Source organism: Mirounga angustirostris, unplaced genomic scaffold, assembly GCF_029215605.1.
Source record: "Mirounga angustirostris isolate CCGP_5_RB_7025 unplaced genomic scaffold, mMirAng1.0.hap1 SCAF_2, whole genome shotgun sequence".
Classification (NCBI taxonomy): domain Eukaryota; kingdom Metazoa; phylum Chordata; class Mammalia; order Carnivora; family Phocidae; genus Mirounga; species Mirounga angustirostris.
In genome coordinates this window covers 186,379,696-186,406,770 of record NW_026991710.1, presented here as the reverse complement: position 1 = coordinate 186,406,770, position 27,075 = coordinate 186,379,696, and the positions used below count along the sequence as shown (strand labels likewise).

At 35.6% G+C, this 27,075-nt stretch overlaps 1 protein-coding gene across 2 annotated transcripts; it reads left to right on the top strand.

The window, feature by feature from the left end:
- The first annotated feature begins 70 nt into the window (after positions 1–70).
- Positions 71–27,075, top strand: CFAP96 (cilia and flagella associated protein 96). 2 transcript variants are annotated; one of them, XM_045879654.2, is made up of 8 exons: positions 71–198; positions 3,086–3,262; positions 4,785–5,004; positions 6,007–6,144; positions 6,249–6,324; positions 9,322–9,501; positions 15,392–15,561; positions 17,360–27,075. In XM_045879654.2, exons 2-8 carry the CDS (start codon positions 3,163–3,165, stop codon positions 17,406–17,408), a joined length of 933 nt encoding a protein of 310 aa, XP_045735610.1. In that variant the 5' UTR covers positions 71–198; positions 3,086–3,162; the 3' UTR covers positions 17,409–27,075. The 2 variants fall into 2 exon arrangements, with proteins under 2 accessions (XP_045735610.1, XP_064441763.1); XM_064585693.1 differs by having other exon boundaries at positions 72–198; positions 3,083–3,262.

The window sequence follows — 27,075 nt, the reverse complement described above, 5'->3', positions numbered from 1 at the left end:
GCGTCACAATAAACACCTGCGGCCACAGTCGATCGCCGCAGTGCGTGGAGCGTGCGGAGGCGCTTCGCAGCGAGGCCTCGCGCGGGAAGCGCTTGCGCGAGGTGGCTCGCCGCACCTGTCGCCCCTGCCGCTGAGTTAACCCGGACCCGAGCTCAGACGACCTGGTCCCGGCTGTCGGACTGGGTGTCCTTCTGACAGGTGACTTGGTCCTCGGGGCCGCAGGGTGTTGGCCTTCAGATACCTACCTACTCCCTGCCTGCTCCGCGCCTGTTTCCTTAATGGGAAATCTTTTTCCTGTCGCCTCAGCCAGACGTTTTCCTCCCCTCCTTCAGCGCCCCCTCCCTTCAGCGCTTTAAGCGTGAGGGACCTTTCCAAATTCACTTGTGCTGCACTGAATTACGTGCTCGCCCGCTTAGACTGGAAGCTCCCTGGGGCCAGGAGCCGTGCCCTTTGCAGTGTTTGCCTAGCTTCTGTCGGCGAGCTTCACCCGGGGGGGGGGGGGGTTTGCAAAGTGGTTGTTGAATGAATGAACGATTCTGTAAATGTTGCTCAAGAAGAGTTAAATAGTGGGCAATTTCAAGGCGGGAGCTTCTTTCCTTTCCCCCTCCCCTCTGTGGCTCGCTTTGTTGTGTGCCAGGCGCTGCGCAGGCCCTGGGAACGCGGTGGTAGGGTAGAGTCAAACTCACCCCGGTTCCTGCCTTGGTGGAGCCAACAGTTGAGTGGGGAAGACAGCTGTTAATTAAAGGATTCCCGCACGCTGTATGTGAACTGATAACCCATTAGATAAGCCATGGCGAGGGCTTGGAAAAAGTAGTACAAGGTATGAGGTAATTAAAGAAGTGATCAATGAGCCACACGATCCGAAGCATCAGTGTTAACTGGGGGAGCTAGAGGAGTCAGCACGGTGAAGTACTTGCATGAAGTGAAACAGCGGGTGCCGTGGTCCTGGGCGGGAGCGAGGCTCATCGGAGAACTGAAAGAAGACAAATGGAGCCCAGGGGCCAGGGCGTGGGGTTCCCATGGTGACAGACGTGGGTGATAGCGGACCTTGTGAGCCATTTAAAGGGTTTGAGCCCCTGTAACAGCACAGGAAGCCCTTGTGGTCGGGCAGTGGGATGGAGCTTTGAACCACCCCACAAATGAAAGTAGCACATCCCAACTGACGGACGTTTGCTTTTAAAACAGACCTGATCAGAGGAAGAGGTGGAATGGGGGGAAATGGAAGCGTATCTTCTTTTTTTTTTTTTTAATTTTTATTCTTATGTTAATCCCCATACATTACATCATTAGTTTTAGATGAAGTGTTCCATGATTCATTGTTTGTGCACAACACCCAGTGCTCCATGCAGAACGTGCCCTCTTTAATACCCACCACCAGGCTAATCCATCCTCCCCCCCTCCCCTCCAGAACCCTGTTTGTTTTTCAGAGTCTGTCGTCTCTCATGGTTCGTCTACCCTCCGATTTCCCCTGCTTTATTCTTCCCCTCCTGCTACCTTCTTCTTCTTCCTTCTTAACATATATTGCATTATTTGTTTCAGAGGTACAGATCTGAGATTCAACAGTCCTGCACAATTCACAGCGCTTACCAGAGCACACACCCTCCCCAGTGTCCATCACCCAGTCACCCCATCCCTCCCCCACCACCCCCCACTCCAACAACCCTCAGTTTGATTCCTGCGATTAAGAATTCCTCATATCAGTGAGATCCTATGATACATGTCTTTCTCTTTTTGACTTATTTCACTCAACATAATACCCTCCAGTTCCATCCACGTCGTTGCAAATGGCAAGATCTCATTCCTTTTGATGGCTGCATAATATTCCATTGTATATATATACCACTTCTTCTTTATCCATTCATCTGTCGATGGACATCTTGGCTCTTTCGGAAGCGTATCTTCTTACGCTTTATTTTAACGGAGTCTTCACTTGCGTCTTTGATATTACCCGTTAGTAGTGTTGATGCTCAGAGGAGCCACAGTTCCAAAGAGGCAAGTGTGTTTAGTGTCACTGAAATTCAAGGCAAAAGTTTCTTACCTTGGATTATAAATTGGGAAGTAAAAGCCAGTGTTTGCTTTATTCAGCAATGTATGCCCAGTGCCTAGATCTAGTTGGTACTTAAAAAATATTATTGGGGCGCCTGGGTGGCTCAGTCCGTTAAGTGACCCACTCTTGGTCTCAGCTCAGGTCTCGATCCCAGGGTGGTGCGTTCAAGGCCCCCCCAACCCCCTTGGGGCTCCACGCTGGGTGTGGAGCCTATTTAAAAAAAATATATTTCATATATGTATTTAAATATATATATATGTATATATAATGATGAAGTCGAGGCAAATATTCCTTAGCTCTTTGGTCTTCCTTTCCAGAACATGTCTAATTAAAAAAAATTAAATAAATACTTGAATGTTTAATGTGATATTTCAAAAGAAGATTCATAGCCTTTAACAAGTACTCTTAATTCTTTGTGCATTATCGTTTGTTGTTCTTAATTTTTATCTTGCCTAGACAATTGTCCTTTCCCATCCATCCCCTTTGTGAACTGATTTTGCCAGTGACACATTTCTTGTTTTCATTTAAACTTGAGAAAACTCAAGAACATAGGATAACACATAATAACTATATGTGTTGTGCATTCTGAAAAACTGTTAATTTCCAACACGAGAGACAAAGCAGTATGTTTAAATCATTTGATCTAAACTGAAAGTGCCCCCCGCCTTATGTAATTATGATTTTTAAATCTACTTTGAACTTCTCAAAAGAAAGGTGCTGTTTACACAGTATTTATACTATACAGTAACAGTTTTATCATTTACAACAGATGAATGGCAATGAGACAGATGCTGTCATACACATGTCTTTGGAATTTGTGGATACTTCACCCAGAGAATCCAGGGGAGGGTTCATGGTGATAATTTTGAATGCTGTTATTCCCCTTCAGCCCCACAAAGTAGATTATTTCCCCACATAGTGTGGGACCATTGTTTTATAGTGAATGCTAATTCTCAGGCTGAAAATTATTTGGACTGAAAATTAATAATTGCCTTTTTCCTAAAATTTTTTTTTCCTGTATTTTTCAATGTAAAGTAGGATTTTGCTATAAAAGAAATAGCCATAAAGAACCTTTGAAGTTGTCGATATAGAGAATACCACCACAAGAAGCAACCATGCCTATGGAAGGAGGGAAAACTGATATGGAGAGGATTGGCCTGTTCAGTGAGATGGAATATGTTACTGTTGGTGATAAATATGTGTCATCATTTAATCGTAAGTATATCTGGTTTTCTTTACAGCTTAATAGTGGATATTTTCTATATGAAATTTTGGATTTAATATTTAGGTTAAGTGGTATATTTTAATGCTCTATATTTTAGAGCATTAAGTTTAAAGTTGAATAAACTTATGAAATTTCGATAGAGTTAAGAGACAACTTAACTTTATAAGAGCTGGAAGCTCCTTTCACTGGGATACCCTTCCTTTGTGTATTCTCTGTCATAGGTAATTTTACTTCTTTCCAAAGGTGCATGGCAGTTTTCTCTCAGAATATTTTGTTTTTAGCTTATGGTTTCTCAGATGGGACACTCTGTTATGCAAGCAGCATTTACATTTGCATCCCAAAAGGCCATCCATGATTACTTTCCTGAAAAGTGAAATGCTAAGTGAATAGCTGAGGGATTTTTAGAAGAGTCATAAATAATAAAGAGCTAACGTAAATAAACATTTTAAATATCTCAGTTAAATTTTTGGCTATTCAATGACTCCTTTGTTACAAAAAGAATACACTGACATGAAACATCTCCAAGATATATTGTTAAATAAAAAAATCAAGGTGCAGAATCGTTTATTTTATATTATGCTAAGCATCAAAGATGGAAAAGGATATATATGAAAATATTCATTGGGACATGTTTAAACATTCTCTGGAAAACAAAATATCATGATTTCCTGTGGGAGAGGAACTGGATGTACAAGTGTGGGAGGAAAATTTATTGTAAAAACATGTTATTGAATTTGGAACCATGTGAATATATTACCTTTTAAAAAATGTAAGTTAAAAAAATCAGTGATACAAATTCATATTTAACTAACTGGTTGATTTAAGGATTGTTTGCACTTCAAAAAAATTTTCACATTGCTGAAGGACTTCCCAAATTGAGCTCTCCTAGATCTAAATTATAAAAGAAGCTCTAAATACTTATAAAAACAGCCTTCTAAAAAAATTACTGAGCTACTAGTATTTCATTGTATAAATATATCACGTTTATTTATCTGTTCTACTGTTGATGGAGATTTGAGTAGTTACTTGTTTTTGAATATTACGAATGAAACTGCTGTGAAAATTCTTGTTCACATCTTTTAGTGAGTATAGACACTCATGTGTGTTGAGTATATATCCAAGAGGGGAATTGCCTCAGTTTGTGTATGGAACACCCTTCCCTTCAACCTCAACACACACACCCATACACACGTACTTGCTGATAATCTCACACAGTGTTTTCTAGTATATAGATGGGGAAGCATTGGATTAAATGCTTTTCGTGGTCTCTTCCACTCTAAAAAACAGAGTCTATAACCAGGACCTAATTATTAAAATGATTCAGTAGAAACCTCTTAGATCTTATAGTCAATATAATCTGCAACACAGAGCTTTCAGTGAACATTTTGAGACAGCATTTTAGAGCTCAAAACTCACTGGCCCCAGTCCCACAGTTTGAAACTTTTCTCAGTTACTTTTCATGTTCTTTAATTATTAGCTCAAAGTTATGATATTCCTAATTTATTTTTAAAGGACCCTTTAATGAGGCTGCAAGCAAAAATAAACAGATGCTACCTGGGGGATCCAAAGAAATGTCAAATCTCCAGGCAGGTTATTTTGATCCCCATTTTGTAAGGATATTTGAAGGTGAAGGCTATGTAAATCTGAATCAAGTGAGGAGACGGCATATGATGGAAGAAGCAAAAAAAAATCTAGGCAAAGCCTTCCTCCCTAGTAGTGGAGATAAAAAGCCGTAAGTGTATGGGGGAAAAGTCATAAATACATCTGCCCATTTCTCTCCTCTAGCCCAAATTGAGTCTTTCTCTGGAGGACTTAAGTATGATTCATTTTTTAAAATATGATTTTTAGGATGAACTTCTCTTAGGTGGAGACAGTTATATTGGGTGATATAAGTTGACAGGTAGTTTTGATTAAGTAGATCCTCATCTCATTAAATTTTTGATTATATCATTGCTCTCTATTTATGTAATAAAAGCTAATTAAATAATGCAAATACATTTGTTTGAAAACCTTGAAAAAACTGCCTTGGGTATTCTGTGCCCTTTACTCTTTTTTCTGCTTTGTAAAAACTTTTAAAAAGTATACATAAAAATTATTAAATTAGGAGAAGCCTTTTTTGATAAAGAAGATAATTTATCAAGACATGTTATTTAAAAATCATTGTGAAGATACATGCATAGAGTTTAACAATATTTTAGTTGTGACAGTTGTCAATGTGAAGGTTCATTTTTTTTTCTTACCTTTAAACCACTAAACAAAGAAAATCGTATAGTCTGTTACATTATATTATATAGCTGAGCTTTATGATATGACGTTAATGCACACTGTAATGTTGACTGTAGAATTTGTGATGGATGAGGATTGGTTGAAGGCCAATTTTGTGCTTAATTGTGCTGGGGTTTTTTTGAGGTTAGTAAAACTGCAATCTTCTGAATTAATGGAAACTATTATCACTGCCTAGAGATTATGAAATTTTGTTTATGTGGTACATTTAAAATAAGCATAAAAAATTAAAAACATTATCTCATCTGAAAATTTGTGACTTTGGAAAATGGGGGAAATTAGATTAAGAACTAAAAAAATTGGTTGCTTTTTCTTACTAAAGTTAGGCAAGTCAATTCCATTGCATGTATTTTGTTCCTTTTTCAGTCATTTTTTATAAATTGTGATCAAATATGTATAACACAAAATTTACTGTATTATTTTGCCTTGTTTTTTAAAAACTGTATTTAAGATGTGGTTTAGGAAGCTACTATGGAACATTAGGTGGTCCTGTGCCATTCTTCAGTGCACAGTCAAGACCCAGAGAAAAATATGAGGCACCTGGAAAGAATTTATACACAAACCCAGGAAAGAAAGGAACTGGATATGGGTAAGATATTTTTCATACTTTCATATCACTTATTTTAAACTTAAAAAAATAAAATTTAAAATTTCTGAATCCTAAAATCACCATTACTTAATTTCCTTCCTTAGCTATGCAAATATTACCATAGGTAAACAGTTTTCACACTCTGCTGATTTCTACGATGCACCCAAACTAAATTATAAGGTAAAATAATCTATTTTAACTTTTTTCAATCTTTCTTTTAGTTGACCTAGAGAATTCGTTTGTGATCTGATTATGGATTGTTTTATTTTATCAGTATTTGTATTACAGGGCAATGGTAGACTGATGTTTATGAATTGTGATAATTTTACCTTTTTGATACTAGATTTCATATCTTGCTGTAGATCTTCTCAGCTCTTCCCAGGCTAAGCTTTTATCTCCTGCTATCGTTGACCACATGTACCTTATATCTCTCTCAAATAGCTGTGAGGCTTCTGTTAACTTGGCCTGATCAGCTATGTCCTGTTTTGAGTAGAAGAGTCATGTCCTAAGCCTTTGCTATATTCCCACCACACCCTAGTATCTGTGGCTAGGACAGTAGTGGTAGTACCCTTGGCCTAATCAAGCCATTATGATCAACAAATGGAATGCAGGAGTGATAGGGAGAAAAGAGAAGGTGGAAGGTACAGAATGGATGAATACCTACAGAAAAGAGGGAGTGATAGGATGAGAGAAAGTACTCTATTAAATGACAGATATAAAAGCTAAATGTACTGGTATATGCCTCTACACTCATTTTATATAATATTTGACTTTGAATGAAGCATAGTCACTTATACAGACAAAGCCTACATGGGAATGAGTAGAGGAAACCTTATAAATTTTGGAGCAGTATCAACATAATTTAACAATTTCAATATAACTTAAAGGAAACTGGCATTAATGAAAAGTCAAGTTTGGACATTAAGCAATAGAACTTAAATGACAAGCATTTTATTAGTTTTAGGCCTGCAGTCTTCAACAATTTTGCCATGGTGAGTTTAAGCAGCAGTGGGGCCACGAGACAGAAGGATAGTAGCCATTTTTGCAAAGGGGTGTGTCCAAACTCAGGAAAAGTTTTCTATTAAATTGGGCAGAAACATTGGTCATTTAATAAGCATCTTTGTTTCTATGTATGGATTATCATAAAATTATGTATAAGCCACTTTTTATCTGTAGGAATAGTAGTAATAACACATAATATATAAACACACACAAGACAGTTTTATCAATGACTCAGTAATTAGTCTTTTTTTTAAAAAAGATTTTATTTATGTATTTGGGAGAGAAAGAGAGAGAGAGCATGAGCAGGGGGTTGGGGAGAGGGATAAGCAGACTCCCCACTGAGCAGGGAGCCTGACAGGCCCCTGGGATCATGACCTGAGCCGAAGGCAGACACCTCACCAGCTGAGCCCTCCAGGCACCCCAGTAATTAGTCTTTTATCCTAAACTTTATGTGCATGAAATACTTTTCTCTCCTAATAGTAAAGTTCTGTTCTTATTTTCAAAACTTATTATTTATAAGTCAGAAATTTTATATATTTTTTTAGAATTTTAAAGAGATTACTCCACTGCATTCTTGCTTGATTGTTTCTTACAAGAAATCTGCTGTCATGCTGATTTTTGTTCTTCTATATGTACTTACTGTCCTTTTTTTTCTAGTTACTTTTAAGATTTTCTATGTTCCTCATTTGAGCCATTTGATTATGATGTGCCTTGGTGGTGTTTTCATCTTGCTTCTTGTTCTTGGGGTTTATTGAGCTTCTGGGATCTGTGGGTTTATAGTTTTCATCAAAGTTGGAATATTTTCAGCTATTATTTCTTCAGTTAATTTTTCTGTTCTTCTATCTTTCTCCTCTCCTTCAGGGACTCCTATTACATATGCATTAGATCTCTTGAAATTGTCCCACAGTTTATCAGTGCTCTGTTTGCTTTTTTTTTTATTTCTCTTTTTTCCTTCTCTGTATTTCATTTTGAATTGTTTCTTTTTCTATGTCCTTAAGGTCACTAATCTGTTCTTCTGCAAGGTCCAATATGCTATTAATGCCATCCTTTGTATTTCTGATCTCACACATTGTGCTTTTGCTCTCCAGGAGTTCTACTTGAGTTTTTTTTTTTTTTTTTTTTTTTTTTATTAATATCTTACATGTCTCTATGTAGCTTTATGAGCATATAAAACACAGTTTAATTATTGTTTCTATTTCATTCTCTGCTAATTCTGACATCTATGTTAGTTCTTGGTTGATTTTGAATTACTGATTTTTCTTCTTGGTAGAGGTCATATTTTCCTACTTTGTATTATTAGTGATTTTTGATTGGATGTCAGGCACTGTGACTTTTACTTTATTGAGTGCTGTATGTTTTTTTGTATTATAAAAATTCTTGTGCTTTGTTGTGGAATGCAGTGAAATGACTTGGAAACAGTTTGATTTTTTTTCAGGTCTCACTTTTAAGATTTGTTAAGCAGGAGCAATGCTCAATCTAGGGCTAATTATCCCTGCTCCTGGGGTCACCCCTTTCTGTGTGCTCTACCCAGTGCCCTGGGAGTCATGTTTTCCAATATAGCTGATGGAATCAGAACTCTTGCCAGCCCTGTGGTAAGAGCCAGACACTGTTACTTCTAGTCTTTTTAGGCCGTTCTTTTTTTGGCTTTGAGTAGCTTCCTCACATATATGCGCCAATTCATACTCAACTGAATACTCTAGGGCAGGGTTTGGCAAAACAAACACAATATTCTAGTAAAAGGTGACCATACTCTAGCAAAAGGTAATCTTTAAAGCATTGCTTTATGGTAACCTGTATCAGCATCACCTGGGGTGACTGATAAAACTACAGATTTGGGGGCCATCTAGCAAACCAAGAGGATTAGAAATCTCTGAGAGAAGAGCTTGTAATATGTATTTTAAATAAATTATCAGGGGATTCCTATGAAAACTAAAATTTGAGACACACTGCCCCAAAGGATAAATGGAATGGTTAGATTATCCTTACCACCGTGGTGTGGAAGAGATCTCTTTTGTGTCATAGAAACAAAATAACAACTGAATGTTTTAGAGAAGTGAACCTAGCGGTATATATTTTAAAAATCCTACATGCTTCTGTTAAAATATAAAAGAAAATTTAACTGTTACTTCTAATTTGAATAATTTATGTTATGTAATTTCGAACTCTGATTTACAGAAAGAGAATGAAGAACACCATCGTTTAGTTAAAGGAACACCTTTCAAGTCAAACCTTTACCCAAGGGAATATTTTGATATCAATCCTTATTTGTTTGAGAAGTCTTTACCACCAATTAAAAAAACAGAGAAGAAAGAATTACTTGCACACCCCTTTAAGCCCTCTTCTCCCGGTAAAAAGGTAAGTTAAAAATTTTAGAATTAAAAATTATTACACATTATAAAGAATTGTTTTTTTTCTGGCACATCATTTTATTAGCCATGTAAATAATAAACCTCTGTTTATTATTCACAGTAAGAATTGTGAAATTTATTTTAACAAAATTATGAAAAGTCAACAAAGCCTGGCTAGTGTAGGGAATAATGGAGCTCTTGAAATGAAATAATTACTAATCACTTTAAGTGTATTTGAGTTTACAATGGATTTTCTCAGTGCCTCTCTAGATCTTAGGCATAGTTATTCACAGAACCATGAAAAGCCAGACCATCTTTTAGTTTTTGAAATGTGATTAAAATGAACCCTCTCCTACTCTGCTGAGATTTACAAGTGTGAATAAAAATAAAAATGCTTCTTACTGTTTATAAACCTTAGTTTATACTTTGAGTCTTTTGTGCATTGCCTATTCATTTTCCCTGCAGATTTTCTATTAGGATATTTGTCTTTTTCATATTGATTTGTAAGATCTTCTAATATATTAATGATACTCTTTTGTCATTTGTGTTGAAAATAATTTTTTTAGTCTGTTGAATCTTTGACTTCAGTTATGGTATTTTGTGCTATTCAGAAATTTAATAAATTTGTAGTCAAATTTATCAATTCTTTATGCTGAGTTTTATGTCATTCTCAGAATGACTTTCCTTACCACCAATATTATAAAAATATACATTCTTGATTTCTTCTATTAGTCTTACCCTTTTGCATTTAAATCTTCATTTGAAATGTATTTTGACATGAGCAAGGTAAGGATTCAGGTTTTATCTTTCTCAAAATCCAGGTTTTTTTCTCTCAGAGATTTTATTTATTTATTTGAGAGAGAGGAGAGAGAGAGAGAGAGAGTGTGCTCAAGCGCATGTGCACAAGCTGAGGGAGGGGCAGAGGGACAGGGATGAGCTCAGCTTGATCCCAGGACCTTGGGATCACGACCTGAGCTGAAGGCAGACACTTAACTGACTGAGCCACCCAGGCGCCCCTCAAAATCCAGTTTTTAAGGTAGGATGAAACTTTGAGGGAAGATGTGCTCTATATCTTGATTGCAGTCATGGTTTCAAGGGCATATACAGCTCTCAAAAGTCATAGAATTGTAAACTTTAAGTGGGTGCAGTTTATTGTATGTGAATTAGACTTCAAGAAAATTGGTTTTTTAAAAAGCCAGTTGTTCCAAATATCACTGATAGAATTATTTTTAATACCACTGCTTTGAAATTGCACCCTTGTCAAATCAAAACTCCCATTTTTTCCCTTCAATTTCCATTTTATTTGATGTTTATTTCTACCTATACCAAGTTACTTTTAATTACTGTTACATTTTAATTTGGGATGGTCTAATTTCTTGTTACTCTTTAAAAAAATTACATTGGCTAATTGCCCATATTTATTCTGTAGAACTTTGAAGTTATTTTCTAAAGCTCTGGGGAGAAAGATGTTTGGTATTTTGCTAAAAAGTTAAATCTTCAGATTTTTGGACATATTAGCCTATTTATGATTTGAATCTTCTGATCTAGAAATAAACTACTTATAAAAACCTTTAGTTACCTTGTAGGATTCTATATTTTACTTCACACAGGTTTATATATCTTGTATTTTATTTCTATTTATTTTAAGGCTCTGGTCAACAGTTTTTTTCCCATCATATATTCCCTTATATAATTTATCTTTATAAAAACATTTGATAATTGGCCATTTCATTAAGTTTTCTTATGTTCTAATGGGTATTATCTTGATTCTCTTTAGATTTTCAAATATATGATTACATTCTCTGCAAATAATTTTGCTCCCTCCTTTCCAGTATTTATAGCTCTTAAGTCATGTTCTTGTCCAGTAGCTTAGGTTAGCAACAGTGGCCATCTTTTGCCTTAATCTCAAATTTACTGAATTACTTGAATTTACTCTAGTGTAAATATTTATTCATATTTATAGATGCCAAAAATAGGGACAAATCAGAAATGTATGTAGAATTATATTGAATGTTTTGGTATAATCTACTTAGACTATATATTTTTTTCTCTTTTTGACTTGTTATAAGGTGAATAATAATAATAGATTTCTTGGGATGAATCCCACTTGGCCATGTTGTATTAATCTTTAAGTGTACTAGTTTACCTTATTTGTTAATTTTTTAAGTATTTTTTGCATCAATAATTTTAAGTGTAACTGGTCTGTATTTTTTTTTATATGCTTTGTTTTATTTTGTTATAAGTAGATGTTAGCATAGATTCAAAAGAATCTATGTGTCCTCAATCTGGAAAACTTGAAATATTACAATTATGTCTTTTAATTTTCATTATATTTGGCTTAGATACTGTAAGATAAAGAATGCCTACTTAAATGGCTTATTATGATTCTATAGAGTTTTCTTGGTAACTATATATAATATAAAGATTAAAATTGTGACAAATCAGCTTAAAAAGTCAAAGCAATTATTTGTTTTGTGTACAGGTCAAAAAATAACTTTGACTTTTCTTAATAGACTATAAGAACAGTATAAAGTAGATCACGTTTTCTTCGCACCTTCTGTTTCTATGTGCTATTCCTTATTTTAAAAAATTTTTAGTATCTTTTTCATCATTGACTGATATTTAATAAACTCTTGTTATGTCAGCCTCCCAGTTGGACAGATCTTACCTTTGGCCTCTTTTCTGAGCATCCTCTGGTTTTGAGCCCCAATTCTTTTAAGGACTGTATCAAAATATATTTGACCTAAGTCTTATTCCCTCAGTAATAGGTTCACCCCTTAACTAGATGATAGCTTGATCTGGTAAACTCTTACTAAAATATTAATACTTGGCAAGAGTTTGGAATATTACTTTCTTATAAACATTTGCATTTTAATAGAGAACTTTTGGAAATTACAGTGTCTTGCCTCGTAAAATTGGCGGCAGGGAGACTGCTGGTATTTGAACAGTACAGGTGTACTTAGTTTTATTGGGCTTTGCTTTATTGTGCTTAACAGATACTGTGTTTTTTTTACAAATTGAAGGTTTGTGGCAATCCTGTTTTGAGCAAGTCTATTGGCGCCATTTTTCCAACAGTATTTGCTCACTTTGTGTTTCTGTGTCACATTTTAATACTTCTTGCAATATTTCAACTTCTTTATTATTATTACTATATTTGTTATGGTGATCTGTGATCAGTGTGATCTTTGCTGTTACTATTTTAATTGTTTGAGGGGTGACATGAACACCACCCATGTAAGATGGCAAACTTAATTGATCAATGTTGTGTGTTCTGACTGCTCCATGTACTGGCCATTCCCCCTTGGGCCTCCCTCTTTCCTGAGAAACAGCAGTATTGAGATTAGGCCAATTAATAACCCTACAATAGCCTCTAAGTGTTCATGTGAAAGGAGGAGTTGCATGTGTCACTTTATTATTATTATTATTTTTTTTTTTTAGAGAGGGAGAAAGAGACAGAGGTGGGGAGAGGAGGGACAGAGGGAGAGGGAGAGAGAGAGAGGATCTCAAGCAGAATCCCTGCTGAGTGTAGAGCCCTACAGGGCTCGATCTCATGACCCTGAGATCATGACCTGAGCCAAAATCAAGAGTCGGAAGCTTAATGGACCGAGCCGCCCAGGTGCCCCACATGTCTCAATTTAAATCAAATGCTAGAAATGATTAAGCTCAGCGAGGAAGGCATGTCAAAAGCAGAGATAGGCTGAAAGCTAGGCATCTTGTGCCAAACAGTTACTCAAGTTGTGAATGCAAAGGAAAAGTTCTTGAAGGAAATTAAAAGTGCTACTTCAGTGAACACATAAATGATAAGAAAGCAAAATAGGCTTCTTGCTGATGAAGAGAGTTTTAGTGGTTAGAAGATCAAGCCTGCCACAACATTTCCTTATGCCCAAGCAAGGCCCTAACTCTCTTCTATGAAGGCTGAGAGAAGTAAAGAAGCTGATGAAAAGTTTGAAGCTAGCTGAAGTTGGTCCATGAGGTTTAAGGAAGGAAGCCATCTCCATAACATAAAGGTGTAAGGTAAAGCAACAAGTGCTGATATAGAAGCTGCAGCAAGTTACAGCTAAGAAGACTTAGCTAAGAGAATTCATAATGGTGGCTACACTAAACAACAGATTTTTAATGTAGATGAAACAGCCCTTTATTGGAAGAAGATACCATCTAGGACTTTAATAGCTAGAGAGGCGGGATCACTGCCTGGCTTCAAAGCTACAAAGGACAGGCTGGCTCTCTTGTTAGGGGCTAATGCAGCTGGTGACTTTAAGTTGAAGCCAGTGCTCATTTACCATAACCAAAATTGTAGGGCCCTTAAGAATTATGATAAATCTACTCTGTCTGTGTTCTATAAAGGGAACAACAAAGCTTGGATGACAGCACATCTGTTTATGACATGGTTTGCTGAATATTTTAAACCCACTGTTGAGACCTACTGCTCAGAAAAAAAAAAAAAGATTCCTTTCAAAATATTGCTGTTTATTGACAATGTATCTGGTCACCCAAGAGCTCTGATGGCACTGTAAAATGAGATTAATGTTGTTTTCATGCCTGTTAACACATCTGTTCAGCAGCCCGTGGACCATGGAATAATTTCAACTTTCAAGTCTTATTATTTAAGAAATGCATATCATAAGGCTATAGCTGCCATAGATGGTGACTCCTCTGATGGATCTGGGCAAAGCCACTTCAAACCCTTCTGGAAAGGGTTCACTATTCTAGATGCTATTAAGAATATCTGTGATTCATGGGAAGAGGTCAGAATATCAGCATTAACAGTTTGGAAGTTGATTCCAACCCTCATGGATGACTTTGAGGGGTTCACACTTCAGTAGAGGAAGTAACTGCAGATATGGTGGAAACAGCAAGAAAACTGGAATTAGGAGCCTGAAGATGGGACTGAACTGCTACAATCTCATGATAAAAGTTTAATGGATGAGGAGTTGCTTCTTATGTCGGAGCAAAGAAAGTAGTTTCTTGAGATGGAATCTACTCCTGATAAAGATGCTGTGAAGATTGTTGAAATGACAATAAAGGATTTAGAATATTACATAAACTTAGTTCATAAAGCAGCAGCAGAGTTTGAGAGGATCAACTCCAATTTGAAAGAAGTTCTACTGTGGGTAAAACATTGTCAAACAGCATTGCATGCTACAGGGAAATCATTCATGAGAGGAAGAGTCAATCAATATGGCAAACTTCATTGTCTCATTTTAAGAAATTGCCACAGGGCGCCTGGGTGGCTCAGTTGGTTAGGCGACTGCCTTCGGCTCAGGTCATGATCCTGGAGTCCCGGGATCGAGTCCCGCATCGGGCTCCCTGCTCGGCAGGGAGTCTGCTTCTCCCTCTGACCTTCCTCCCTCTCATGCTCTCTGTCTCTCATTCTCTCTCTCTCAAATAAATAAATAAAATCTTAAAAAAAAAAAAGAAATTGCCACAGCCGCACTAACTTTCAGCAGTCACCACCTGGTCAGTAAGCATCCATTAACATCAAGGCAAGAACTTCCCATCAGCAAAAAGAATATGATTCACTGAAAGCTCAAATGATGTTTAGTATTTTTTTTTTTAGCAGTAAAGCATTTTTAAATTAAGGTATGTACATTGTTTTCTTAGACACAATACTATTACACAGTTAATAGACTACAGCATAGTGTAAATATAACTTTTATATGTACTGGGAAACCAAAAAAATCATTTAACTTGCTTTTTTGTGATATTCACTTTATTGCAATTTTCTTGAACTGAACCCACAATATCTCTGAGGTATGTCTGTATAGACAACTTTCTTTAAATGTAAAACCAACTCTATAGACAATACACAAATATGTATGAACTTCTTCACAGTCTAATTTTATTAAAAGCATTTTACAAAACTACATTAAATTGTCTTTTATTTGTTTTTATTGTAGGCTGGTGGAATGAAGGCAGGAACATTTGACCCTTACCCTTCACATTCTGCTGACCCTTATGTGGTTAAATTGGCAAACCAGATTTCCAGCAAAGGTGCTAAGATTTTCCACCCACCAAGTGGACCAAAGAGCAGACCAATTGAAAGTATAATGACCTTGAATGTCAAAAGGTAGTAATATATTACCTTAGCCTGTAAACTAAGAAAAATTGTTTTTGACTTTTTGATCCCTTCAAAATAATATCTCCTATTTATACATACTTTAAACAATGACAAATCTGGGTGTCTTTGAAAATCTCAGCTCCTTTTATACAGAAGCTCTTCCTTGTAGAAGTTCTTTCCCATGTTCTAAAATTTCTAACTGAAAAAGCTTAATTTGTCTGTACAAACTATTCTGTTCATAATTTTTAAAGCAAATCTGTAGTATCTTATGAGTTGTTTGAGACTGTTTAGATATTTATAGTTCAGTTAGCAGTACAGATTAACATTGTTTGTTTCTCAAAGGGTGTTTTTGATCTTTGTTAAATTATTATCTTTATGTGGGCTCCAGGCTCTCAGTAATTATGAAGAATTCTGATGACATTTAAGACTTCTCTCCTTAAGTTTTAAATAATCTTTCATGAAATCTTCTAGGAAATATTTTGGTTAGTTAAAAAAGCTATTAACATCAGTTTATAATACTTTGAAGAAAAGTATATTGCTAAAGTATTTTAAAAGTTCAATTTTGCCCGAGGTTTGAGTACTCTCAAAACTGAAAAGAAGTTCTCAGGAGTTCAGAATATAAATTAGAAAAGGATAATCCATCATTCCTTTTTTGTGTGTGTGCAAGATCATGAATAAGTGGAAGAATTCATTTGATTACATTTCTATCTATTCATTTAAAAAGTTTTAATACCAATTAAGCTAATTTACGTATTTCTAACTTCAGTGTAATCATACACTAGATTAGGTAAAGGAGACCAAATTCACATTCTTTTCTTTTATTAAAACATCTCAGTACATTTGTATCCCTTGTGAACAGTGATTATAATACCAATCTTACTATCCTGTCCCCAAAATAAGACTGCTCATCATTATTTATGTAATTTAACTGTTGTCTAAAGGCATAATATTCTAACGGGCCTAGTTGGTGGAAATGGGAATATATGGAGTCTTCTTTTCATGTCCTTTGATCTTCATCCTTTGGCAAGCTCCTTATCTATCAGTACTCTGCCCAACTCTGTCTATGTAATATAGAACAGAGAGTAAAATTAGAATTTTCTTCACCACACTCACCCTCAAATAGATGGGATTTTTAGGGAGGTGGGGGGGGGAGGGGTTAGTTTCAGCTTTTCTGAGTGTTCTTTTCTATCCAGAGAACAGACCTGAGAAAGTTCTATGGTATGTATGTTTGTAGCAGAGAAAAGAATAACTGATTGCTCTTTTGGATAATCAGAAGTTTATCTTCTGTTTAGTAATTTTGAGTTTATTGATACTTTTTATATTATCACAAATACTATCCTAAAGCAAGTTATAACTTCTCTTACCCCAATTTTTTTTATTTATTTATTTAAAGCTTTTATTTACTTATTTATTTTAGAGAGAGAGCATGCAAATAGGGGCAAGGGCAGAGGGAGAGAGAGAATCCCAAGCAGACTGCACCAAGGATAGAGCACTGATGCAGGGCTCCATCCCACAACCCCAAGATCATATGACCAGCCAAAATTAAGTCAGATGCTCAACTGACTGAGCCACCCAAGCACCCCTTACCCTGATTTTAAAATTAATAAACCTCTGGGTGGTATTTAAAATTGGTCCCCTCGAACCAATTTTTCCTTCTTAAATTATATTTTAAGTGACACTTTTTAATCTGGTGAAAGAATTTGGTTTTTGATGATTAGTTTTTTTATTGCAAAACTTTTTTACAAGAATGTACAGATATATTACCTGCACCTAAAAAATTAAATGTGCATTTATTTTCCAATTTTAGGACACTAAATATGAAGAACTACAAGACTGCTTCAGTACAGTCCTATTAGCATTCGGAAGACAAATAACTTTCTAGGTTGTGACTACCAGTAATTCATTATGGAGTGCTAATTATTTGCATAAAACATAAGATGTGGAACATATCTCAAACATTTAAAAGATATTTAAGCCTGCAAATCTAATATTCTTCCTTGTTTTAGTACTATTGATGAATAAATAGTATTTGTTAATAATTTAGTATATGGTTGTTGATCTTTGTTTAGATCTGTGTTCTGGGGAGAAAATAATATTTAGACATGTCATAAAATCCTGAAGTGTTGTCTATCATTTGAAAGCTTACTCCTAATGTTGAAGAATTGCAAGCTCGGAGAGCCAGAGTGAAGGCTGGGGCTAGAGGGGTAGAAACAGCACATTAAGTTCTTACCTTGTATTTCTTCTTAGAGGTATTTGAAAATTGGATTGATAGCTTATCCAAGTGTCATAGCCCATTAAAGCATTCTTAATATTCAAAGAGAAATATGGATCCACTCATATTGCATAGATTCATGTATGCACATTACAGAGTGAGGCAAATGTCTCCATTTATGTGGTCTCATGCCTTCTACTTATGGCCTGTGTAAAGCTTCATATTAGCCGATGGCAGCCTCAGGATGAGTTGGAGGAAGGGAGAATGGGGAATGCCTTTTTAGTTGAGTATCTTACAAAAATACAAAGTTACAGGATGGATGGAATTTGTCTTTGGTGTCCTCTTATGCACATTTGTAGCTGTCCAAAGCTGCCTGTCCTGGAACATCCCCCTCTAGGTCTTATTCTCTTGTTCCCAGATTATCTCTTTTTCATTTGTCCTACCACTTTAAAACATATCTGTTCTTGAAAGATATGATTTAAATACATTACTGTAATTCACAGCGAGGTCTTTATCAAACTGTCCTTATTCAGTTGGGTGTGGTGGTGGTAGGATTTAAAAAGGGAAATTTATAATATCTATTAATGTAATATATTGGGGAAGTTATTTTTGATCCATGGTGACTTCCTTAGTACTTGTCCCTTTGCCATTCTAGGCTTCTCAGAGCTGGAAATCAGAATGTATAGAGACTGCAGTACTCTTCTTTCCAACTTGCTTTTTTTTTTTTTTCCAGGGGGGGATACTATGTCAATTCAGATGTATCTGGATTTTAAAAGGATTAAAGATGGTACACAGAATTTTTACTATTGTAAAATATAGTAATATATATATAATATATAATATATATATTTTTATATCTCATATGATTTACTTTTTTCTAAAAGAATATTTAAAATCTTTATTTCCTATGCAAAGGACAGTGTAGAATGAACATCTTAAAGATATTATCAAGGATATAATGTGATCCAAAGGGAATACGTTTGTCTTTAGGAATAATTTTACCAGGTGCACATAACTGAATGAAAGTCATATATATTGATAAGTGTTACTAAATAAGCCTTATAAATGTATGCATTCTTTTGAGATGAGGTTTATATTTTCAGATTTTATTAAAATTTAAATAATTGCTCATTTACACTTACGCCTTCATTGGCTGTAATTAATTTTTATTGATGTGCCTCCAATAATAACACACACTTCACATAATATTCATAGATGGGAATGCTCATCTGATGCCTTACTGGGGGGCATAAGAAGCAGTATGACAGTTGGCAGAACTTATTTAGAGTTTACATAAATGCATAGTGTCCATTTACAGAAAAGCAAATGCAGGAACCAGTAACAGGAATAGTGAAGCCTGTAGAAAAACTAAGATATTTGAAATGATAATAAAGGAGCACACACACTTGATTTAAGGGGCATAAACTATTTATGTATCTATTGATTATTTTCTTTTTCTCTTTTCTTTACTCTTTCTTTTCTTTTTAAGATTTTACTTATTTATTTAGAGAGAGCATGTGTGTGAGTAGGAGGAGGGGAAGGGCAACGGGGGAGGGGAGGGCAAAGGGAGAGGGAGGGAGAGAATCTCAAGCAGACACTGCACTGAGCATGGAGCCCCACTCGGGGCTCCATCTCACAACCCTGAGATCATGACCTGAGCTGAAATCAAGAGTCGGACACTTAACCGACTGAGCCACCACCCAAGTGCCCCAGCCTTTTGTTATTTAAATTGTCTTGGTCATAGAAAAATATGAAAAGAGTTTCCATTTATTTTATGAGGCTAGCATAACTGGACAAGGATAGCTAAAAAGGAAAATAATATTTCTAACTCATTAAAAAAACCTCAAAATCAAGTATCAGCCAATAAATCCACATTTTAAACGATCATAAAATAAGATTGATTATTCTATGACTACTGCAATAGCTTGACATTAGTGGATCTATTATAATTAGCTTAAGTAATATATTAAAATGGAAAAAATACACGTCCCCCCAATAGATGCTGGAGAGCCATTTGACAAAATTAAATACCCTTTCCACTTAAAACCTCTTAGGACATGAGGATTAGGAAGAACCTTTCTTAATTTTTATAAAGGATATATCAGAATCATAACAAACATTAAGCTAGAGCCATCAACAACTCTAACTCTGTGCTTTAGAAAATACAGTTAATGCAGTAAGATAAGAAAAAGCCCTGAGGGGAATAAAGGTTACAAAAAGAAATACAACATTGTTCCTTGCAGGTGATATAGTTACCTACCTACAATGTAAAAGGAAACTATTGAACAATATTAGAAATAATAAAATAGTCCAATTAACAGGATGTATATATAGTTTTCTGCAAAAAAAGATAGTTTTTAAAAAATATGTCAGGAAGTGTGAAACTATTCTATGTACAATAGAAAAAAGCTAAGGAAACTTAGGGTTAAAATGAAAATTTAAAGAATGGCTGAACAATACGCCATGTTCTAGGGAGACTCAATATTGTAAATATGCTATTTCTCTTTACTACATCAATAGATTTAATGCAATTCAATTAAAATCTCTACAGAATTAAAAATAATAAAACTTGACTAGCTACTTCTAAATTTTATTTTGAAGAGGATATTTGTCCCAACCAAAAATATACTATGAGGCTGTTTATAACATAATTACAACACTAATATATTAGGGGATTCCACTTAAAACTGGCAGGTAGAACACATTTATTTGCTGGCTTTCTTTCTCTGACACTAAAAATATAATACTAAAATAATGAGCCCAGAGAAATGAAAGAAGTTTCAAAAAAAAAATACAATAGACCAAAAATAAATAATAAAAAATAAATAAAAAGTAAGAATAGAGCTAGAAACATTTAAAGTGTGTTGAGGAAAGACTTTTTCAGTCTATTTCTTTTTTCTCCTACCTCCTTCCTATTCTCAGTACTTTCCCAGTTTGGGTAGCCCAGAATTTTACCCCCAGATATTTTTTAGGGCTCCAAGAGTAAGGTTCTTATTCTGGCATTATTCTCATAATAATACTTACCCTGGTTACTTTTTTTTATTTTTTATTTTTGGAGGGCTCCATAGCCTAACGTGTGGCTCTCTACTTATACACCTTAAAGTGAGGAATGGCTAGTCAATAGTACTGTACACACATACCCTAGTCACAGGCAGCTTTTCTAGAGATGGGGGAGATTCAGTGAGAAAACATTCCTACAGTTACCAGCTACCTAGAGAGATTGCTGCTATGTTCTGTCCATTCAGAGGACTTTCTAAATTTCCCAAACTTGACTGTCCCAAATTGGCTTCTGGCCGAGATAGAGTAAGAGGGGCTGGACTTATTCTCCTTCCTTAAACAATTGAAAACTGTACAAGACATACACAACCCCTCTTCTTAGACATTGGACACAGTGCAGGACTGTCATCAATGAGAAAGAGGAAACAACTGAGGTGAGTCCTGCAATTCCTTTTTATTTGGAGGCACTTTCTGGACTATAGAGGATAGAGGGGAATCTCCAAGTATGGTAGCCTTGCTCATATGAGACAGAAATTGGAACTCAGAGAGTCTAAAGTGTCTGGAATTTGTGGGGTAGAGTTCTAGAGAGGAAAGGGCTACATAGGAAAAGAGTTCAGACTTGTGCACTGGAGTCCCCTTAATTCTGCTGACTGCTAAGGCACCCATAGGGTTAAATTCCATGAAGGAAGGCAAAGGACAACTGGGGACCTGTCAGTTAACTGGTTCCCACAGCTTACATAGGGCCGGGAATCATTTGAGGATGGGAAGTTCCCACCAGCCCATGGAGGGTCTTTGTCAGTCTCTTAGGGCATTCAGTGGAGATCCCAGAGGATCTAGACTACACTAGACGTTGCGCTACACCCACCCTAACAAAAATTTTAAAACAAGCCTCAAAAGGATCATATTGAAACAGAAGTAACTAATCTCAACAGAACTACCCCATTTTCTGTAGAGGAAAACAAAACAAAAATCTAGACAATTAACAATATGAAATTTACAGTGTTTGCGTTCCAATAAAAAGCTACTAGACATACCAAGAAGCAGGAAAACGTGACCCATAACCAGAAAAAATCAGGCATTAGAAACAAGCCCACAAGTAGCAGAGATGGAGTTAGCAGCAAGGACATTAGAATAGCTAGTATAACTATGTTAATGTATTTAAAGGAAAATATGAGTGCAATGAGGAGAGAAATTGAAGGCATAAACAAGACCAAGTGGAAAATCTAGAGATGAAAAAATATCTGAAATGAAAATTTTCAGTAAATGGGAATACTAGCAAATTAGACATTGCAAAAGAAAAAAAAAAACAAAACTAGTGAACTTGACGATATAAAAATAGAAAATATCCGGGGCGCCTGGATGGCTCTGTCATTAGGCATCTGCCTTCGGCTCGGGTCATGATCCCAGGGTCCTGGGATCGAGCCCCGCGTCGGGTTCCCTGCTCTGTGTGAAGCCTGCTTCTCCCTCTCCCACTCCCCCTGCTTGTGTTCCTGCTCTCGCTCGCTCTCTCTCTCTGTGAAATAAATAAATAAAATCTTTAAAAAAAGAAAATATCCAAAATGAAACACACAGAGAAAAAAGACAAAAAAAATGAAAGGAATGTCAGTGAGCTCTAGAACAGTATCAAGTATCATATGTGTTACCAAGTCTTAGAAAGTAGCAGAGAGAAAAAGATTTGAAGAAATAGTGGCTGAAATTTTCCAAATATGAAAAAAGTTAAAAACCCCAATCTAAGACGCCCAAGGAATAATAAGCAGGATAAGCATAAAGAAAATGCACACCAAGACACATCATAATAAAATTATAGGAAAGCAGTGATAAAGAGAAAAATCTTAACATCTGCCAGAGAAAAAAAGACTATGATAATTCTTATCAGAAATGATGCAAGTCAGGAAAAGAATGACATCTTCAAAGAGTTCAAGGAAACTCAATTCAGAATTCTATTTTCACTGAAACATTTTTCAAAAAATTAAGGTGAAATAAAGACTGAGAAAGAGAAGAGGTGGGACGTGCATTACAAGAAATGTTAAGGAAAGTTTTCAGGTAGAATAAAAATGATCAGATGGAAACGTGGGTTTAAAGGATGCTAGGGGGGCATCTGGCTGGCTCACTTGGTAGAGCATGTGATTCCTGATCGCAGGGTTGTGAGTTCAAGCCCCATGTTGGGCGTGGAGCCTACTTAAAAAAATAAATAAAATTTTAAAAATGAAAAAAAAAAAAAAAAGGATGCTAGAAATGGTAAATAGAAAAAACTTCTTTTCCCCTCCTGGTTTAATTTCTTTAAAAAGTTAGAGGTAACTGGGGCGCCTGGGTGGCTCAGTTGGTTAAACAACTGCCTTCGGCTCAGGTCATGATCCTGGAGTCCCGGGATCGAGTCCCGCATCGGGCTCCCTGCTCGGCGGGGAGCCTGCTTCTCCCTCTGACCCTCCCCCCTCTCATGTACTCTCTCTCATTCTCGCTCTCTCAAATAAATAAATAAAATCTTAAAAAAAAAAAAAGTTAGAGGTAACTTATTATTTATAGTAAAACTATTAAAAATTTGTTGGGTTTATAACATATATAAAAGTAAAGTCTAAATAACAGTAGCACAAAGAATGGGAGGAGGGAAAAAAAGATATGTTATTATAAAAGTCTTCCATTGTATATGAATTGCTATAATATCATTTGAAGAAAATCAGTAGTAAACTAAAAATATATAACTCTAGAGCAGCCTTTAAAAAGTAAACAGAGATTTCTGATAAGACAAATTGGAGAGAAACTGTAATCCTAAATACTTAATTAATCCAAAAGAAGGCAGGAAAAGATAAAAGGAACAAAATAGATGGGACAAATAGAAATCAAATACATAGAAATCAATTACATTAAACATTGATAATTACATTAAATGTAAATAGCTAAACACTGCAACTTAAGGGCATAGATTGTCCAGACTTGGTAAAAAGAAAGACCCATTTACATGCTTTCTAAAATAAACCCACTTTAAATGTAAACACATAGATAGGTTAAAAGTAAAAGGGTGTAGTTTTTTAGTTTAGTTGTTTATATTGGCAATGGTTTCAACACAAATATTCTATTTTGTAACTGTTAAGTCTCACAGTTCTTTAATCTTAGTTCTGTATTTAAATTGATACAATGCTCACCTTCCTTTACTCCTTTTTTCAATACCTGAATTCATTCTCTTTTTTTGCCATTTATATAATTTTATAATAAAGGAAAATATGAGACCATAGTTTTTCACATTTGTAAGCATCAATACTTTTTAAAAAATAATTTTTATTTGAATGTAGTTGACACACAATGAACATTAATTTCAGGTTTACAACATAGTGATTTGACAAATTTAAACATGTTATGCTCACCACAGGTGTAGCTATCATCTGTCACCCACACAATGCTGTTATAGTATCATTGACTATATTTCTTATGGTGTGCCTTTTATTCCTGTAACTTATTCATTCCATAACTGGAATTCTCCATTTTCCACTCCTTCACCCATTTTTCCCTACCCCCTGCTCTTTCTCAAAATTACTTTGGCTACTCAGGGTCTTTTGTGATTCCATGCAAATTTGAGTAATTTTTGTTCTAGTTTTGTGAAAAACGGTGTTGGTGTTTTGATAGGTATTGCATTCAATCTGTAGGTTGCTTTGGGTAATATGGACATTTTAACAATATTAATTCTTTTAACCCAAGAGCATTGGTTTGTGTCATCTTCAATTTATTTCATCAATGTTTTATAGTTCTCAGTGTGTAGGTCTTTTACCTCTTTTGTTAGGTAAATAATATCCTAGATATTTTATTCTTTTTGGTGCAATTGTGAATGGAATTATTTTCTTAATTTCTCTTTATGCTACTTCATTATTAGTGTATAGAAATGCTGCCAATTTCTGGGTATTAATTTTGTATCCTGCAAATTTACTGAGTTCCTTTATTACTTATAGCATTTTTTTTTTTTTTGTGAAGTCTTTGGGGTGTTCTATGTATAGTATCGTCATCTGTAAATAGTGATGGTTTAACTTCTTTGCAAATATGGATGCTTCTTATTTCTTGTCTGATTGCTGTGGCTAGGACTTCCAGTACTATGTTGAGTAAAAGTGGCAAGAGTGGACATCCTTGTCTTGTTCTTGATCTTAGAAGAAAAGCTCTCAGTTTTTCTCCATTGAGTAAGATGTTAGCTGTGGATTTTTTTTAAAAATGGCCTTTTTTATGTTTAGGTATATTTCCTCTAAACCCAGTTTGTTGAGAGGTTGTTTTTTTTTTTTTATCATGAAATGATATTGAATTTTATCAAATGTTTTTTTCTGCATCTATTGAGATGATCATATGATTTTTATCCTTCGTTTTGTTGATGTGGTGTATCACACTGATTTGTGAATATTGAACCATTCTTGCATCCTCAAAATGAATCCCACTTGGTTGGGTGAATGATCCTTTTAATGTATTGTTGAATGTGGTTTGTGATTTTATTATTATTTTTTTTAATATTTCATTTATTTGAGAGACAGAGCGAGTGAGCATGAGTGGGGGAGGGGCAGAGGAAGAGGGAGAAGCAGACTCCCTGCTGAGCAGGGAGCCCGATGCAGAACTCAATCCCAGGACCATAGGATCATGACCTGGGCTGAAGGCAGACGCTTAACTGACTGAGCCAACCATGTGCCCCTTTGTTGAGGATCTTTGTAGCCATGTTTTCTTTTTTGTGGTGTCTTTGTCTGCTTTTGGTATCAGGGTAATGTTGGCCTCATAGAATGTATTTGGAAGCTTTCCTTCCTCCTCTATTTTTTGGCATAGTTTGAAGGAAATAGGTTTTAACTCTTCTTTAAATGTTTGGTAGAATTTACCTGTGCATCATTCCGGTCCTGGATTTTATTTTTTGGTAGTTGATTACTGATTAACTTTTGTTAATAGTAATTGGCCTGTTTGGATATTTATTTCTTCCTGATTCAGTTTTAGAACACTATGTGTTTCTAGGAATTTATCCATTTTCTAGGTTGTCCAATTTGTTGACATATAATTTTTCATGGCATTCTTTTATAATCCTTTGTATTTCTGTGATATCAGTTATTACTTCTGTCTTGTTTCTGATTTTATTTATTTGGGTCCTTTCTCTTTTTTTCCTTGATGAGTCTGGCTAAGAGTTTATGAATTTTCATTATTTTTTCAAAGAACCATCTCTTGGGTTTCATTGATGTGTGTGTGTGTATTTGTCTGTCATTTATTTCTGCTCTGATCTTTATTATTTCCTTCCTTCTATTCACCTTGGGTTTTGTTTCTCTTTTTCTAGTTCCTTTAGGTGTAAGGTTAGATTGAGCCTTTTCTTTTCTTTTTTTTTTTTTTTCTTGTTTCTTGAGGTAGGCCTGTATTGCTATATATTCTTAGAACTCATTTTGCTGGGTCCCAAAGATTTTGAACCATCGTGTTTTCATTTTCATTTGTTTCCATGTACTTTTTTATTTATTCTTTGATTGCTTCATTGACCTACTGGTTGTTCAGTATCATGTTGTTTAGCCTTCACATCTTTGTGTTTTTTCTTGTGATTTAGTTCTAGTTTCATACCTTTGTGGTCAGAAAAGATGCATGGTATGAATCTAATCTTCTTAAATTTATTGAGGCTTGTTTGGTAGCCTAACATGTGATCTCTTCTGGAGAATGTTCCATGTGCATTTGAAAAGACTGTGTATTCTGTTGTTTTTGGGTGGAATGTTCTGTGTATGTTGTGTCTACTTGGTCTAATGTGTCATTACAAGACAGTTGCTTATGGATTTTCTGTCTGGATGATCTATCCACTGATGTAAGTGGGGTGTTAAAATCCCTTACTGTTATTGCATTACTGTCAATTTTTCTCTTTGTTAATATTTGCTTTAAGTGTTCCTGTGTTGGATATGTAGATATTTACAATTGTTATATCCTCTTGTTGGTTTGATCCCTTTATCATTATGTAATACCCTTCTTTGTCTCTTGTTACAGTCTTTGTTTTAAAGTCTGTTCTGTGTGATATAAATATTGCTACTCTGGCTCCCCCCCTCCCCAACATCCATTTGCATGGTAACTGTTTTTCCATCCCTTCACTTTCAGTTTGTATGTGTCTTTAGGTCCAGCAGTGCAGCGGAAGCTGAAGTAGACACAACCCAAAGTGTCCCAAGATTCTTTGTGTTGATGGCACCCTGACAGGACAGCTGAAGCTGATGTGGGTATAAGCTGGGGTGCCCTGGGATGCTCTGAGTAAGGTGTGCCCAAAGCTGGAGGGGAGCTGAAGCCTAGGTGGTTATGTTAGGCCAGCAGGTCCCTTAGCTCACTGCACAGAGGATGCCCTGGCAGCA

Coding starts and splice junctions, on each gene's coding strand:
- CFAP96 (XM_045879654.2), top strand. CDS start 3,163: ATGCCTATGGAAGGAGGGAAAACTGATATGGAGAGGATTGGCCTGTTC. Junction 5,005..6,006: donor AGTAGTGGAGATAAAAAGCC/GTAAGTGTATGG, acceptor ACTGTATTTAAG/ATGTGGTTTAGGAAGCTACT. Junction 6,325..9,321: donor CACCCAAACTAAATTATAAG/GTAAAATAATCT, acceptor TCTGATTTACAG/AAAGAGAATGAAGAACACCA.